The 18,404-nt window shown below is 45.2% G+C and overlaps 1 protein-coding gene across 2 annotated transcripts in view; it reads left to right on the top strand.

Annotated features, from left to right (window-relative positions):
• Positions 1-270: 270 nt before the first annotated feature.
• The window catches only part of LOC124181000, a 78,082-nt gene continuing 59,948 nt past the window's right edge, over positions 271-18,404 (top strand). For both annotated transcript variants that reach the window (XM_046567049.1, XM_046567050.1), the window contains exon 1: positions 271-1,336. In XM_046567049.1, the coding sequence (XP_046423005.1) occupies positions 1,282-1,336 (55 nt within the window). In that variant the 5' untranslated portion in view covers positions 271-1,281. The remainder of the gene's footprint in view (positions 1,337-18,404) is intronic.

The raw sequence follows: 18,404 nt of genomic DNA on the forward strand, positions 1-18,404 counted from the left end.
GAACATGATTGAACCGAATGCGAGCAGGTATGTATGGATAAAGAGTACGGTGGAGGGCGGGAGGGAGGGAGTCGCAGTGACAGGCATAGAGCGTTCGTTCGGCCGTGCGTCGCGGACGATTGTGCTCCTACTCCTTCAGGGCGAGACGGAGCTCCGTGTGGCCGAAGCGACTCCCCATGTGACCGATCCCCCACCTAATTCCGTTGTACCTGCGGGACGAGGGCCTGCCTACCTGCCGCCCGTTGCCCCGCTCCCATTCCGACGCGGACCCTCGCGGCAGGTGCACCGAACCAAGTGCTGCGCCAACCTGCGCTCTGCTGGATCATCTCCTCTGTCGCATCGCAAGTGTCGCATATTTCGCGGATTTCCGTCATCCCCGAGACGCGCGGTCTATTTACAATTGTCATAATTATAACGGCTGTAAGGAAACGGGAATTGCCGGTGTGCTCCGCGCGAGGACGAGGAGGAGGGAGTGAGGAACGAACCAACCGACGACCCTCTATGTCGCTGTTATCGATAAGGCGTCCGATATCGTACCTCCTGTTACTACTTGTGAAACAGTGATTTTACTTCGTTGTCACTACCGTCTTAATAATCCGATCATCGAGAGACACGTTTACGAGTCGGAGAAAATTACCTCCGCGATTCGCCGTCGTCATCCTCGTTATCATCATCACCAATGCATCTGTGTGAAACAGTGAACGATATATTTTTTTTTAACCACCGCCCATCCTGCCTGACCGCGCCACGTGCAGCGCATGTCACATGGGATTTACGCCGGAGGACGACGACGCGTCGAGCTTAATTAAAGGACCCACCGGCTAGGCCGGGTCCATGAATTAGCCATCCTCAGACCCGGAACGCCGCCACCGTCGCCAAGCTAATTAAGTGACAGTTCGAACCGTGGGATAAGTCGACAGGTGCATCGGCCAAGGTCGACGACGCTCCGGAAGGACGAACGTTGCCTTCAAGCCCTTTCTCCGTACGCCTCGATCTCACCCTACGGCCTGAAGTGTCTCCTCTCTCTCTCTCTCTCTCTTTCTCTCTTTCTCTTTCTTTGTCTCTTTCTCTTTCTCTCTCTCTCCCCGTTTTATCGCGACGAGTCCTAATCGTCGTCGAAGGAATCAATCGATCGATCGTCGGAGAGAAATCCCCCCTCCCTGCCTACCTCCATCCCTTGTTTCAACGCTGAGGCTGCGGGTAAACATTTGCAAACTGGACATTTTGACGAACGTTACACCGGGACGATCGGAGTGGCGATGTCCGCGGGTCGTTGAGAGGATGAGGGAGCTCGACACCGAGAGCCCCGTCGTCTGGCCGGCTTGGTGCTATACTGGTGAGTCGATTTACTTGCCTTCGGCTTTTTTTTTTTTGTTTTTACCCTCCCCCACCTTCCTCTAATTTTAAGTCGTCGAAAAGAAACGGCGCTTTCATTCTAAACGCTCGCTCGACTCTCTATTTCAATCCTATATTCCTTTTCATGAGGATTAGGTCGGTAACGTTGCTGTAACGATCACGCGTGTTTGGGAAAAATCGTTATTTCGCACCTTCGAGAATGTTGGAATTTTAGTAAATCGTGATAAAGGAAACGTAATCTTATTTTTAAAAATCAACTTCTTCAAAGTCGTTGTAAAATTGTGCAATAATGATTTTTTTTCGTCATGTTTCGTTGCGTTAACCTTAATAAATTCAGCCTCATTCCTTTTCTCGATCTTTCCAAAATATTGTCAAGGTTTCCTTCGATCTCAAAGTGTCCAGAATTATCGCGTCTTTGAGGCAATGTCGTCAAATACAACCCTTCGTTAAGTCACTGATAGTATATTCGTCTGCAGAGTGCAAAGTAACCGTTGAATGTGTATAATATTTTTGTGAGAAAAATTAGCTCGTCAATTTTCAGTGAAATTCTTCAAGACCTAATAGTAATTCTTGCTTGTTGCTTGGCGACAATTAGTTGACCGTCACGCGTGGAAAATCGATACACCGATGATAATTAAGCCGTTGCAGAAATCAACTCGCTGCGATTTATCGCATAGCGGTTGTTAATTTGATTAATTGGGAAAACTTTGTGATGACGTTGCGATTTGGTGATTTGTTGCCCGAAAAAACTGGCGTGATTTTGAGGTTGCAGCCTCGGCCTGGATCGGAGATCTATAAATCGAGAGATAATACTAGCGCGGTTCGCTGAGCCGGAACGTATATCGCGGACTCCGCATTGACGAGTTTTCACGCTTAGAACCGTACTTCCTCTTCTCCTAATTCTTATACCTTCAAATATACGAAATTAGGAACTAATCGAAAAATACCGCGAGAATTCTCTGCCACAGCGGTCGATTCTAACCGACGTCTCACTCGGTTATTCTAATCCTTTGCATGTACGCCGGTGTTTGTGTTAAATTTATGATCAATCGAAATGATATTTTTCACAAGTGATTTAGTTAATTTTACATCAACAGACAAATAGATTTTATTTTCGTATAATATTACATCGGACTTGAATAGTTTGTGTATAAGTACCACATTCAATTGATAATTGAAGCAATAACAAACTTTCGATCGTTCAAAGTTTGGTTTTTGCTGCATTTTTATTTTTGCACTTAATCATTATTTGAATTAATCATAAAATTCGTATTTTATGATAGCAGAAATTAAATATTTCACTGGAATTCTATTGAAAATTTACAAAGCAAACAAGTATATGCTAGAAGAATAAAGATTCGCGACGAGAACGCGATGATTATAGATTACAGAAGAATTCGCAATAATCGAATAACCGGATTGAGAATTGACTGTTTATTTTTTTCTTTTTCCGTTCTTGTTTGCTCTCGGCCTATCAAGTAATTTGCTGCTGCTGCTGCTGCTGCCAAGAAAAAAATCGTCACGTTTTTTATCAGAGCCTCGGGGAATATTAACTGAAACATTGTCGCGAGTGTATTATATTTTAATTAGGTTACAAGAAGTTTCAATCACCTGTTATCATCGTATCCGCGTGTAGCAGGCGTATGACGGCAATTACTTGTGGAAATTAATGTCATTACAGCGGGTTAAACGGTCAGCCGTTGAGAAGGAAGCAAATGAGAAAAAATTTAATTACCGACACTTGGCATAAACAAGTATAATATATACCTACACACAAAAACACCTACATACGCATACGCATATGATTATTCGAGTCTCCAAAGGACGCCGCTCATTATACTCAAAGTCCTCGAAAGCTCGCTAAAAAATCTCGAGTATTATAGCCCTTGCGTCAAAGTGTATTTACTTTGGCTAATCAAATGTACCGTTTTCAATTCCGCGGGAGGGGGGGGGGGGGGGGAGTAAACCAGTCGAATAGAAATAAAACTAAAAGATCCTGACGACGATAAAGCCGTCGGTATTGTATTGTAATAACGGAGAGAGGAGTAGAATTTTGTTGGTACGAAGCGGGTAAGAAGGGTGTATGTACGGAACGAAGAACATACACAGTGACAAAGAAAATGTAGGTAGGTACGTATGCGTACGTATAATGTTGACGGAGATGATTTTAGCGCAGCTGTACGCCGCCGTCAGGCATTTACACGCAGGTACCGATATTACGTACCGTCGAATATGACGAATGATTGATTGCGTACAAAGTTTTTAATCGTAAATTGCTTTTTGCTCTACGTTCGCCGGTGCGTGTAATACCTTAAGGTCCGAGGCGTTCTATTCTCGATTCTATTTTTTTCGATACATTACGGGCGATGCGCGTTGCACCAACACAGGCACGGGAACCTCGTGTAGAAATTAACACCAGCATTGCCTAGGAGCCTGCAGGTCGCGGCTCCCGCTGACCCCGGCTAAAAGTCGAATTATGCAGTGTACACAGGCCATAAATTAACGTTTTTTGTCGGCGCTCACCGCTGGTAAAAGGTTTCTTTTTTGGCTCTGGTTTCAAACGGTAAAGCGAATCCAATCGCGTTTGCCTAGCCCCGTGGGTTCGTATTAAAAACTTTTCGTCTGTAATGATCGACGTGCTCACCGAACACCGCACACGGCCCACTGTCGGATTAATAATTTACTCCGGATGTACGTACCTAATGCTGTAGGTACTCGCTGCGCGCTGGTTAAGCACACGGAAGAAAGATCTCGCTTCGACATTCGGATATTCAAATCAAACACCTTTATATATGTAAAATACCGTAAGGCGTACACATGAAAATAAATAAAAAATATTACAACAATTGGTAGCGATCTCTAAATATCTTTGCTACCAAATTTTCGAGTATCGTCTTAAAAAAAAAAGTTAAAAAATGAACCACCTTAATTTACACAGAGTTGCGGTGGTTCGGCACCGCCACGGATTCGAAGAAACTTTAGCCGCTGACATTCGTGTATAGAAACCCAATCAACTGTTTCGTTATTTATTTGACAGACTAGTGTCGCTTTTTTTATGGGTCTCGGAATAATTTGCAATCGTAGAGAATGCACAGCTATTGCAGGTACGTTGCTCGTTGTTGTGGTTTTTTTTTTTCTTCATTTCCGTTTTGGGTAGGTAAAGTTCAGACTTCGTTCTAATCGACTGTGGAGCAAAAATGAAACTTGACGTATTTTTCGACAACCGCATTCATCACCTCAAGCATGAATCCTCCAATGCTGAGAAAATTGGGCGAGTCTATCACTGTCGGCATTCGGTATAGCGGCGGCGATCCGGGCCTCAAACGAAAGCTGGCAAGTCATTTTCGGCAATAATAGCGAAGCTATTAGTTTCAAACAGCGTGGCTTCCCTGGACAACAGCAACAACTGCTTTTTGGACTATGACTTACAGAGGGGTTGAATCAGTGTAGCAGCAGCGGCTAGTCCATTTCTAATCGTCGAAGTATGTTGAGTATTCTACAGAAACTTACTCATTCATAGATGGTTTACAGGTCAGGTTACATATTTTGTCCTACCAGTCATGCAATTAACGCTGAATCGAACCTTATAATCAATTTTTTTTTTCTATCTTCTCGGGATTTTGAAACTTTTTTCTTATTTGAATTGATTTGTGCGAAGGTCGAAAAAGCTGTTAAATTTACGCCGAAAGAGGTTTTTTAATCATCGAATCTTACTCCGCGATGCATGAGTATACGATTTTTCCTCCGGTTTTTCCTCCGGATTATTCCTTCGGTGACGCTAAGAGCTATTGTGGTCAGCTAAACGAACAGCTGACCCAACTAATTAACCAATACCTATACTCCTTACGTAAGTGACAAATTATTGTATACCAGAAACCGCTAATTTAGTCGAACAAAGAGATATTACCTGCTAAATTTGGTATTTGAAGAAAACCACAAATCTTAGTTCAGCAATCACGGTAAATGTCATATCGTGAAAGGGTCGAGTGTAAAGGCGATCGGGCAAACGGGGTTAATCATTGTATGTGTGTGTGTCTGTGTAAAAAGAGAGATCGTTAGCGGATACAAACTGCATTATAGCCGAGTCCATTAGCCCAAGTACGAGAACCGCTGGTCTCTTTGGCGTCGGTCAAAACTTTATTTTGTGCCCCCGTGTAAACGTATCTACCAGTTGTACCGCTCATGCTGCACGTGTTGTACGCAAGAACCTAACGTAACTTCTACTTGGGCTTTGCATTGTACTGCAGATATGGTTGCTGATTACAATTATGATATGGTAGCTGCGGCTTACACGCGCACCGATTACTATCCTTAAATCTTTTCAGCCAATGTCTTATTGTGTTATCGGCTTATTGTAGCCGCAGTCTTGCGATTCGACGATTGATCTGTGAACCCGGTTGAGTAACTGCGATCGATAGGTTTGACCGTTTCATCAAAGATTAACGTCACACTCGCTTGGCCACACGGCTTGGGGAGTCAAAGAATGGTGGTAGTGCGAAAATCAGAATGTTTCAAAAGTCGATCGAAGCTATCGGTTATTGAACGAAGCTGAAGCTGGCAGCCAAAATTTCCAGCCCAACCTTTTCAAGTTTTTGGAATTAGAAAAATTCAGTTCGGTATTTTATTAAATTTTGATTCTCAGTCTCGTGTTATTAATGGACTCGTAAGTGTAGGTATTTCATGTCGCTTGTGTTTGTATTGTAAAGTTAATTTTCTAGCCAAGAAATTTGGATCGAATTCATTTTTTTCACAAACAATGTGCAAGCTTAACTTTCTCTGTGAATTTGAAGGCGCTATGGTTGGAGCTGCCAATTTTATCGCTAGGAAATCTTGTCGTTCACTAGTCCTCGGTAGTTCGAGAGTGACAGAAAAGACAGAGTGTGAGAAAGCCAGAGAGAGAAAGAGAAAGAGAAAGAGAAAGAGAAAGAGAAAGAGAGTGGGAGCTCTAGAGAAAAGAAATAGGGAAAGTTCGAAAAAAGCTGGTAAATTATACCTTCGTTTACTTTGGCGAGGGTTTGTCTAAGCGTCTTCTTTCACCGACCCCCTAAATACACCTCAATATTCTCCTTTCAACTCACGTAATCCCTCAGCTTAATGGTTTATATATGTACCGTAGACTCGAATTCTTAAAACCACCTGTTTGGTATGGAATTGTGGGAAAAATATATTTTCAACTTTACGTCACGGATGAGTGGCTGTATTTTTACGGACGCGTCGAGCCAGTCGGTAATGATACCAAACAGATGTATGTATTCACTATGCAGTGACCGACCATTCATCCCGAATCATTCGGCTGTTCAGGTGGTTCGCTTCCAAATTGATCATGCTGTAGCTTCTCTCTCTCTCTATGTCTCTCCCTCTATCACGATATGAAAAATGTGTCGTTTCTCCAAAGGAACTCTGTCCAGAGAAAACTGCATAGCCGTTTCCGCCGTTTATATTTTGAAAGCACCTTTTTCGCAAATGCGGAAACCTTGGCGATTAGGAATCAGATCAACTTGTCAACTTGCAACCTTGCATTTTTTTTTTTTGACACTGTCGATAGTAGAAATTGCTTAATCTTTCTTGTCGGCAAGTAGCGTGAAGCGACGGTAAGTGCGAGGTACTTGAGTCTCCGCATATTTAGATGTCACCGACGGCGTCTGCATCCCACGATGACCGGCACTTGGCACCGTGTTGGTATGACGTCTGGCTTGAGCGTCCCTTTCGAATACCAAATAGCCCGAAGGCGTTTGCCTCAGCCCCCGCAGCCGGTCTCTAAAAACCCTTTGTTGTCCAGTCAACTTCCTGTACGTAAATTCAAACACTATTTTTACTTATCTTGTATTTCGTTTTGTGTACCACGACGACTCGGAACACGCCCACGCTTTGTTTAGTTTTTCCCCATTCCTAGGGACGTCGAATATTCTCAACGCTATTCAACGTAGGGCTGAGAATGTAAAAGAGATAGAGATACGGCGCGAGGCGTGATTTTCATCGGATACTGGAAAAGCGAGAAATTGAGAATTTGCGAGAGGACGGCCGCAACCCGCCTCAAGCGTGACTTAATTTAGACTTTGGAGGGAGGGAAGGAGAGAAATATGTGAGTGAAAATCAAGAAGGGTGCACCGTAAATATGTTTAAATGCTGTAAATATGCCGGGAGATGCGGTAAAACGGCGAGTTTACGAGGATCGTCTTATGTGAAGCGGGGGGGGGGGGCTGCGAGAAGAGCGAAAGAGGCTCCCATGGACGAGAAAGGACGGGGACGATCGTGAAAATGAGGCGATGGAGATCTCCGGGTTGATATAGACGTGTTTTCAGCCATTATTTCAACTCGACACTTTCTTAAGGACGTCTACGACCCTTGGAACGCTCTTACGCGGCCCTTCAACTTCCTAATACGCCTAATTGTATTTAAGACTGTACCGGAGTTCCCAATATGCATAATTCTTAGCGAGTCGGTTGTGGAATTCGAATCTCATTACACTATGCGTTGTGTTGTTAACATCGGACGGCAATTGAATCCATCGCTGCACCCTCGAAGATAAAATGAAATCCAACATTTTTTGTATGGGCGCGAATGGACCGTTGGAATTATTTCCAGTGAACGACAACGACGCTCTGTTCGCTTGAATACCTGTAAACGGGGTCATCCTTTCTCACGGTTTAGACGCTTTCAACGTTTTTGGTGTTTTGAAAAATCATTGATACAGACCAATCGAAATGCATCGCGGAAAGATCACTCAGAGACGTCGATAAAATCTACCTTTGATGAATCATCTTTCTTTCAAAAGTATCGTAAATTATCTTACTTCACTTATCCTGGGGATTCGGAGAGTGGAAAGTCAACCAGTACACCTTTGACGATGGCATGCGCGAAACGGGATGAGGATATTAACGTCTTTTTCAAGTAAGGAGAGGCGATTGGTCGGGCGAAGGTTAGTTGCTTGTTAAGTCGCGAGGATGACACTCGCCGCCGAAGCGTGTAACCTGACCTGACTGCAACTGCAGGGTGCTGCTGCCAGGGAGGAAGAGAAGACCGCGGCTTTCCTCCTCTTCCTCCTCCTCCTCCTCGTAGCCTGCTGTTTTTATCTCCCCATATTTCAGGATGATTCCACGGTTAATGCTACGTCCTGGGAATACGAGCGCGGCTGTATTGCCTCCCCGAGTGAACCGCACCCGGCTCTCTACTGGTTGACAACTCACCTAACGCTCAGCTTCCATGCCCGATCAGAGAAAACGTTCCCAACCAAGTTCCAACTTACATTATCCCTGTGTATCTAAGTACCGTAATCCCACCACCATCCAGTACTCTGCTGCTGGAAATAATCTGTGTGTGAATGTTGGCATTTTTTTCTCCTCCGTTATCCTGTACAAGTTTACACGTATGTACTACCTCGAAATGGGCGGTGAACGGTAAATTTTATTGAAATTCGCACATTTTCATGCAATAGAAGTGTTCGTTGATTTTTTTTCTTATCCTTTCTTTTTTTTTTTTTTTTTTTTACCGGCTCAAGAACAACGTCTGTCCGTTATTTTTCGAACCACCTAGTCCCATGTAGTTTATCAACCCAAGCATTCGACATCATTCTCCGCCTACAACCTGTATCAGGTTGCACTTGGGTTCGCAGGTCCGAAATCCTTCACGAGGTTACGTAACCCATAACAAAGATGGTACTTATCGTCTATTTCGACACGCATAGATCGTTGGTAGATTTTCAGGGCAGCAAACTCTTTCGAATTCAATCTTACAAATTTTTTCCACCTTCAATTTGATGTGCCTGTGGTGATGATGTAGAAAAACCCCGAAACGTGACAGTCTTTAACAAACTCCTGCTCGTCCTCCGTCAATCTCTCCATGTGTTCAGTTTTTCTCATTCGATATTTATTTCTCTTTATTCTCCAAGCCAGATCTCGTACATCAGAATCAGCGCCTTCTTATCCTTTCGAAATAGCCAAAGCGTTATAAAAATCCAAAATCCTAGCGATATGAACTTAGCGACATGGTCAGGTGTAACTCTTTCAAGTCAGTTCCGTTATTCTTGCGGACCTTCCGTTGGTCGTAAAAAAAGTCCCACGTCGAAAATAAAAGGTTTGAAAAAATATCCACGCATTTTGGTTTGTCAGAGATTTGTTTTTTCTTTTCTACTTCGTCTCGTTCCTATTTCTTTTTACACATCGTGAACTTCACTCCGTATAGTAGAGCCGTTTGGAGCCACTTAACGCCGATTGTGAGTTCTACTCAACCACCGAGGTGAGTGCTGAAGCCCGGCCTTTCAGTGCATCCATGAATGTGAAAGATGGTGCAATAAAGAGGTGCAAGAACGTTAGTCGCGGCACTGGACTCTTTTGATTAACCTTCGATATTCCGGCTTGCAGGTATATAAACCCGAAGCCTGTCGATTAATGTTGGAATTGTTGCGATTCTCGCATGAACGAAAATTATTATACTTGCCGAATTTCCAATCCTTGCTCGCTAATCGTTCATCACGAATCGTTTCACCTCTCAGCATCCTCCGGTAATTTGTCAAGGCATTATGCAACGGGCCCCGTTTCGATCCAGAACACGAGGCTGAATTCTATTGTTTTTTAATCGACTTTATGCTACGCGAAGAAAAACTCGATTGACCGCTTTCGTTAGAACGTGGACACACCTGAGTCACCGCCGTTCTGACTCAGGGATATTTGAGTCTGCTGCACACCACCGGCTAAAGAAAAACCATAAGACAGATTCCGTTCGCTGCCACGTCGTAGCCCCGAGCTATTATTCGGTGGTAATTTGCTGACAATAATACGTGCTCCGCACCGAATTACGACATGCAGTTATTTCTTCTCGGATCAACATCGTACAAACAAATGGATAAACAAATACCATGGTCAATTTGTTCGTTCGGCAGTTTCAGCCATTATCAACTGCGCCCATTATTCGTAAACCCTTCTGCCTCCAAATACTTTTTTTTTAAGCTCAATATCTGGCTTCTCGACCAGTATTTTAAATGTGTTCTCAAAAGCTTTTCGAATCATTTGTACTCTTTAGGGAAATTTCCTGGATGTTATTCTTGAGTTTATGAGGTGCTTATTAGTCCATAATGCTGGCTACAAATCGATTCTTAGTGGAAAAAAGAATTCCAGAAAATAAAGCTATGAATCGATTTTATCGAAAGAGTGAATAGCTTTCTCTGGGTGTACGTGTAAAAATGCACGATTTAAAAGTATCGGAGTGACCGATTTTTCTTCTTGCGGTAAAAATCCGGAACCACCGCAAACGGTAATTCTGTTGAAGATAATTCCCTTACATGCATATACGCGTCTCGAGGATCGTAAAGAGGGAAATATTTGAACAGTTACTTTAACGTTTATTACTGCACGAGGGCTGCAGAATTGCATGAAAGAAGTTGTCGGGTATAATTAGCGCAGCCCGCGACAGTGCGGTTGACTTTACTTTCTTACTGCACTATAGAGCGGCATCAACCTTTGACCAATAAAAATTCGGGCCCAACGGTCTTACCGTCAAGCTTATCCAGGGAGGCGATATTTGCACCGCGAATCTGTCAATTAGCGAATTTCAATCCGGTCTGCATCCTCAAAGAACGATCTTATATTATTACTTGTAATAATCTTTCGCAATATTGTTAATTTTTCACGTAACCGAAGGTGAAATATGTAGGTGCGCGTATAACTTGTCAACTTTTATTTTGGAGAAATTTGTTTATCAGCGGAAGGATCGTTATCCCAACTTGTTTTCGAACCGTTCTGTCTAATCACAGCATAGCCGGACGACTCTGACGCGACGGGGCCAAATTAACGACGCATTTCACAATTGGTTCATTAGCCGGGGGCGTCGTCGCGGGCCTGCATGTGACATTGCGTTTCAATTAGCAGGCATTGATCGCCGAGTCGAGTAGGTGGTGACCACCGGGTCGCTTCTCAGCCACGCATTTCTCAGCCTATAGTCGGCTATTCGAGATCGGCGATGAACGCGGAGAGGCCGTAGCGATAAAACGAGATCGTTAACTCGGGTGCTCTCGCGTCGGTGAGAAAACATGAAATTTTAACTCTGGTTGCTGGTATCGAAGAAGCGAAAACTTATTACGATCCGTACGAAGTCCCGGTAATCGCGTTTAATAAACGTTATTTAGTGTCTTCAAGTTCTCGGTTATTATCATTTATTACTTTCTTCGACATTCGAGGCACGATATTGCTTCGGGCAGGCGTCTAACGTACCTAGGAGCATTAGGAATCGGCTTTATCTGAAACGTATAAAAATGTCAGAAAATTGGTAAAATTTATCGACCTAGGTCGGAATTATGTATCGTCAGTGATAATCAAAAATGATGCAAACTGGTGTGATTAATGCCGTGGGTCACACGCAGCATCTGGTTGTGTACTTGTGTTATATCGGGTAAGTTCATCGGCCATTAGTTGAGTTTCGATGCCAATTTGACGGAAGTTGTATCGATAATTAATTAACCCTCGAATGTGGTACACTCATACATGCCTGTACATGTCGGCTAGCCTGCTCCGTCGCTACTTACGCTATTGGTGGCGTGAATATTTATGGCTGAGCTAATCATTGTAAATCATTCTAATTCACCTCGTAACCATACGATCCAAACACATGCACAAACACGCACACGTTGTATACGTAAAGCTTACAGAATACCATTCGTGGCTGAAATTAGCAAGGATTCTTTAACGCTATTTTATACTCCTACATGCGTATATACCAGTAACACAGAAGGATGAATAGGTACAACTGTGAAACTGTTATATCTGATCCGTCGATTCACTTTCGATACATCGCCGATCGCGCACTATATCAAGAAGATAACCCGATTTCTAAACGTTTCTCGAAACCTAACGCTTTGTGTAATAAATATGTTATACTCGTATATCCGCAATGACACCTATTGGTGAGTATTCCGGTGTTGGAGTGTTCCAACAAGTTTTAGAAATTGTCGCTACGCAATTTGAGCATTTAAATAGAAATCAATTTGCTACAACGAATCGACAACTCATAAACTATAGATGCTATTATTACAGTTACGAAATCATAACTGAATCAATATAGTTGCGACGTTTTTTTCCGGTTGTGATAATATCGTAGCCAAACGATGAACGTGGTTAGCATAACAGGCAGGAATTTCTCCTTCGGGGCTACTGTTCGATGTGCCATGTAAGAGAAGCAGACCTGGAAGCGGCCTTGAGATGAAAAGGATAGAAAAAAGTGCATAGAAAGCAATATAAAAAAAGACAAAGAGTGATGAAAAATAAACCGGATAAACATTTAACTAAGAAGGCAAGAAGAGGGCTGCCGTAACGGCAGCACGGGCAGCATCATCATCGAAGGTTGATTGCCGGACGCCTCGAAGACCCGCCGACGCCGGGCCAACTGCACTCGTGCTCTGATCTATACGCGTGTACGGACAGGTTGCACACATACGTGATCATCGATGCGGTCTTATGGGTGACGGGCGCACACCTTCGTTCCTCGAGGTGTAGGTAACCTCGGGTTAGGCACATGCGTGTAGGAGCGAAGTGGTGGCTGGACAGCAGTTCAGTCAGTGATGGAGATCGCTGGCTGGGCAGGCAGTACTAATTAACTGAGGAATGCTGTATCTAGATTGAAATCTGGGTGACCCGCCGCCCCGGGGGCACCTCGGCCAACCTCACCTTCTCCTACCGCTTCTTCTTCTCTGACTCTTGTGCTCTGCTCCGACTTCACCGCGCGTCGTAAGCGACGGGGTGCAACATCGGCATGGCTTCTTCGACGCTCGGCATGTTCACCGTGATAGTGCAACTGGTGACAAGTAGTTTTGCTATTCTTGATTTACAAGAAACTTGCATCGACTTTTCATCGCGATCAGTTCACTGATATATCGCGTTTTCGTAACACGTATTCAGTGCTGCTTTGCTTATGGTAGGTATTACCAATCCAAAAGACACGAAGTGCGCGGTGCCAAAGTTTACAAGTTGCACTTGGTCTCTCTCTCTTTCTCTCTCCTTGGACGTGATGGATTTCGAACAGCGTTCAGTGCGCGGTGAAACTCGTTCTCCTCTGCAGTATCAACTGCGTAAATCGATGTTATATGTATCTGGGACAGACCGGGCAAGGGAGTTTATCTGCCTACCTTCAATAATTGTCGGTAATTAATCAGGTGTACCGTGTGGTCTCTTTTTACACCGAGTTCTCCCAAGCCAAGTGATGCATGCAACGAGTTGATCGATCAACTCGCCTACTTAGATCGCGACGAGTGGCAGAGTTTAAATGACCACCCACTTATACTTTCCAGTATTATCTTCATTATTCCCAACTGACGGATATTGAGGTTCTTATAGCGCCGAAGATCAAACGTTGATATGCCAAGCCTGCATGTGGGATGTTGCCGTAGAAATCCACTGCCTGAAACACAGATCAATGTATAACCTTGCCACTATCGGAATCGATCGATGCTATTTAATCTACCATTGTGCGATAGCGTAGACGTGTACGGGTACGGGTATAATATATGTGCAAAAGGTCGTGAATAGCGATCCATCAAAACTCCCACGCGTCGACGAGTTTGCATGGTTCGTAGCCTCGAGTTCAGAATTCAGGTTCGATTCAGCGGTTCAAATCTACCGCTGCTCCTACAACGTTTATACCGGAATTTGAGAGGAACGCATTTTCAAGAATCTATCAAATCCGGTAATGATATTACATTTGTTCGAAACGACCGCAACCAGTGAATTAATTCCGGACGCTGTGTTAGCCAGGTATCAGATTTTCTCTGGTATCGTGTACCTATCGTATGGCGTCTACGGTTGTCATAATTTCACGATGATATACGGTGAGCATGCACCAGGTAGAGGGGTGCTGCCGCCTTCCTGGTTAACAAGAGCGAGCAATAGATACTTGCTCAACTGTCAACAGCTGTCAAACAGAGTCTGGCGGTGTTGCTTTGCAACGGAGGTGTGTAAGCTCGGATACAAATGTGAGTATCTACATGTCTGTGCGTGTCCGCGTGCTCGAGGTGGTTACGATCTCGAGTATCTGCAGCGCCGCGAGGAGTCGAGGGCAAGACAAACAGCGACTGCCCACGCAGCGGCTATACGACTGGTAAGATATCTCGGTAAGGGGACTCCGGGGCACCGATGGATCCCATAGATCGTTTCCCGAGCTTGATCGAGGAGTGTTTAAGCGACGGCGCCAACAGGGGGTCCTCCTTCGTATTCTCAACTACGGCCAACCGAACGAACTCCGATCGGCGTGATACTTCAAGAAGTGAGCTGCACGGCTGAATCAGGAACCGATTCCGATCTTGCTCAGTTTTTATTCGTAATACGATGCCAACGTCACGGAGAGATCAAAGATGAGGAGAAACAAACTCATCGCGCAATATTTTTGTACCGATTGTGCGTGAATAGCTACACTGATTGTGAGATTTCCGTGTATTACAATAATCCGCATGTACGACAGCCGGCAAATATGTTTTATATTTAGTCTTTCCACCTTTTTTTTTTACATCTTTTGTTTTTGAGAGGGGGAATGTGCGACTAATCTACGCTTATCGGAGTCGCATCGTTTGCCAGCGGGCGATGCTGTGCGCCCGAAACAGCCAGTTACTCCTGTAGTAATGAATGGATCTTTCGCGCCTCGCCCACGCCTGACTGCCTCTCCGCCCGTCCGGCTCTACACCTCGAATCTCATATTATACCGTATGGCGTGTGAAAGGCTTCGGGTAATTAATTATCTTGAGCGATCGCTGGGCAGGAGCTCTCGAGCAAGGATCGTTTGGGAGGAGCACTCGCCGCGCCTCGTTGATTTCCTCTATCAGCTACTATATGAGCCGCTGACGTCTAAAATTCAATCATGTTATGTGTGCACCTTGTATCCTGCACTTAAGTCCCGGAGTATCAAAAACTTGCCGTCGATCGTAAATACGAGCTTGCGAAATAAAGGTAAAAAAAAGTGGGAAATTGTTTGAATTGCAGATCGTATATCATTAATTGTGTCATGTTTCCAGGACTTTCCACCCGCTAAAACTAAATCCTTACATAAGACTTGACGCCACGTTCTCTGGATCCAAGATCGAAAGTATTAACTTGAATCAATCTTGACCGTAGAAATGTTGTGATGATCGAGGGAAGCGAAACAAAAAAAGAAAAAAAAAAAAAACCAAACTGAATAAATAACGCCTATTTTAAACCGGTCCCATCACCGTTGTCGTGTCGCTACGTGACGTTCACCTGCCGCCGGTCGATCGGACCTAAGCGACAGGTAAGAAACTAGGACTGCGGATTGAAGCGGGCGGGGAACCTGGCTTGAGCAGCTCTCTTCCTGAACGCGAACAGAAGTTGTTTCAAGCCAGCGACGAGGAGGGGCCCGTCACGAACTCCAGGCTAATTGTCCAGGAGATTGCACCCGCGGTTGCCACCGCTGCAGCCGCACTCCTGCGCTTCGCTCACTGCGCCCCACCCTACGACTCCTGTCCAAGGCATAGCTGTATATTCGCCTCGACCTCAACCCGGAACATGGACGTCCGAACAATGTCGCTTAATGAGGGCACCGCTGCAAACGCAGGTGGAGAGAGTCCTTCGTGATCTGACGAGGAGCTGATGGTTCTTTACTGATTCGTGTGACGAGAGTCGAGATGCTTTTTTGACGACATGACCTCAGTCATTATTCACTGCGAAAACCTTGATGCAAAGTTTCATCGTTAAGACCCAATAGGTCACTTGGGGTGAATTTCACCCCAAATATGATTCAAACTCCTCGTAGAGTCCCTTAGTCGTGAAAATGGGAAATGGGCCTCATGGCGCCATTCTTCACATGAAGTAACGACCTGCTCTTCGACATGTTTGACACTTTCGTCAACTTTGCCGATGTTTTACAATATATAAACAATGAATTTTGGCTAAGAAAACTGAGAGAGAGCTTTTTCTGCGATCCTTAAACAATACTTAGATATCTTATTTTTCAGATTGTTGGATCTCATTTTTGAAGCAATATATTACGTTTGGGTTGAATTTCACCCAGTGTGACCGCTATGCGATTCTACTGAGGTGTGACCTACTAGGGTTAACGTCAATTGAAAAGCTTTACATATGACCTAGGCTGAAGCAAAAGAAAAATAATGGAGGAGATAGAGCTGTTGAATTCTAAAGTCTAGAGGAAAAAAAGGAACGGAAAGGCGGTTTGGGGGGTGGTGGTCCAGCACAGATAAAGGACAACTCTATATAATATGCCCAAAACCTTTTAGACCGTAACGTCAGATCGCGAAGACAAAACCATTCATCCAGCCGGAGGTAGGCCGCCGAGCTGATAGTCGGTCGGGCAGCTAGGCAGACAGGCAGGCCGGACGAGCACATACCATTGCCTTATGCGACGTGTGACTCCAGACTCGTGACTCGTGACTTGAGTGGGCCCGATGGTCTGCGCAGCTCCTTGCCTCCTTACTTGCAGTGCGTCGTCGGCACCAGGGGCCCGCCGCACGCGCTTCGCTGCAGTGTAAACGCACTTAGGGCCACAGTGTATGGGTCTCTGTCCATTTTATTGTTAGCGTGTCTGCACCAGGGCTGAGGGTTCAAACGGTGCGGGGTCACGCAGGTCGTTGATACGCGGCCTTGGTTCTCCCCGAGGCGGATTGAACCGGGTACGAAGAGCTTTTTTTTCAATTACCGTTCAGCCCGCTTCTGCAGCTTCGTTTTTCACCCAAGTGACAGCCTCGCGTCGACATCTTTGAAAGTTAATTCCTTCATATTTATGGTACACGTAATGAATGCTCGTACTGTGGTACTCGGCCGCCGCCACGACGTCGGTGCCGGGTAATGGTTGGATATCTCAATTGTTATTTGTCGTTAATGTCACTTGTTTGTCCTATTAGGGATAGCTTATGCAGTCGAAGGCAGGAAGAGACTAGCGGCGACAAACTGTTGCGCATGTAGATGTTACGTCGGAGTTGGATGTAAACGTTGAACTCGGAATGGAGAAATCTACCTTCTTACCGCGCCGCTACGAATATGACATTTCCTCGACGATTCAGAATCATACGGATAAGATTATACGGAAGAATTGTTGACTTTCCAGCAGTACGATGCGACGATCTATAGCAATAAGTTTTTGGTAGCTAATAACCATCATGCTTGAATATCGCATAAGGAGTGCAGAGGTCAAATCTATTGAAAGAATTGTGAGCTTAGAATTGTTGGGACGTATCGCGAGAGGTGAGAAGAAGGAATGAAATTCGCGGTTAGGCGAGTGCCTTTTTAACGTATATCTCAACGCTCAGGTACCGGGTGTCCGAACAAAGGTGTCAGGTGGTTTCGTCCGGCGTTAGAGAAACGCTAATCCTTTAATATCACTTTACAACCTCGTCTCTCGATCTCGAAGTGTCAGGTCGGGCGTGACATTAGTCCGGCGTTATCTTGACCCAGGATCTCGGCCGCGGGCGGGCGGGTCCCACAGACCTGGCAGCCCGGCACCGATATCTGGGGACATCTCACGGCGATATTCCTTCTCTCGGTTCGACAGGGTCCGGGCTCCGTGCAGCTCGTGGGCTTATCACCTGCCCGCAGCATCGCGACACACCGGCACGAAGTCGAGGCGGACGCCTTGGACACGTGTGCGAACTGCGAATGCACACCTGGATGACGCGACGCGGCGGCTGGGCGCGGCCAGTGTGCAGCATAAATCGTTCCAGAAGTGGAGCGACACCGTTTCCACGTGTTGGTGATCAGGGGTGCGCGCCTCCTTTGCAGCGCGCACGTTCAGAGGACGCCTGCCTGACCTCACCGGAGAACCTCGATGACCCGAACCGGTCCGCCCTGCGTCCGATGTGGAGCAGCGGTTCTCAGCCGGTACGCGATTGCCCACTGAGCTACACGCCGTGACCGCGAACGATTTACGATACTGAAGGAATCGGGAACGCGTTCGTGCAGAGTGTCCGCAGGTTTATTCGGGCTGAATTGTTTCTCACTAAAAAGAGAAAGTAAGTTAGATGTAGGTATTGGTAGAACCCGAGACGCGTGGCGTAACGTAAAAAATTATTACTTTTTAGGCTACTATCTACCTACTATCTTTCGTAT

The sequence above is a fragment of the Neodiprion fabricii genome, chromosome 4 (assembly GCF_021155785.1).
Source record: "Neodiprion fabricii isolate iyNeoFabr1 chromosome 4, iyNeoFabr1.1, whole genome shotgun sequence".
Classification (NCBI taxonomy): domain Eukaryota; kingdom Metazoa; phylum Arthropoda; class Insecta; order Hymenoptera; family Diprionidae; genus Neodiprion; species Neodiprion fabricii.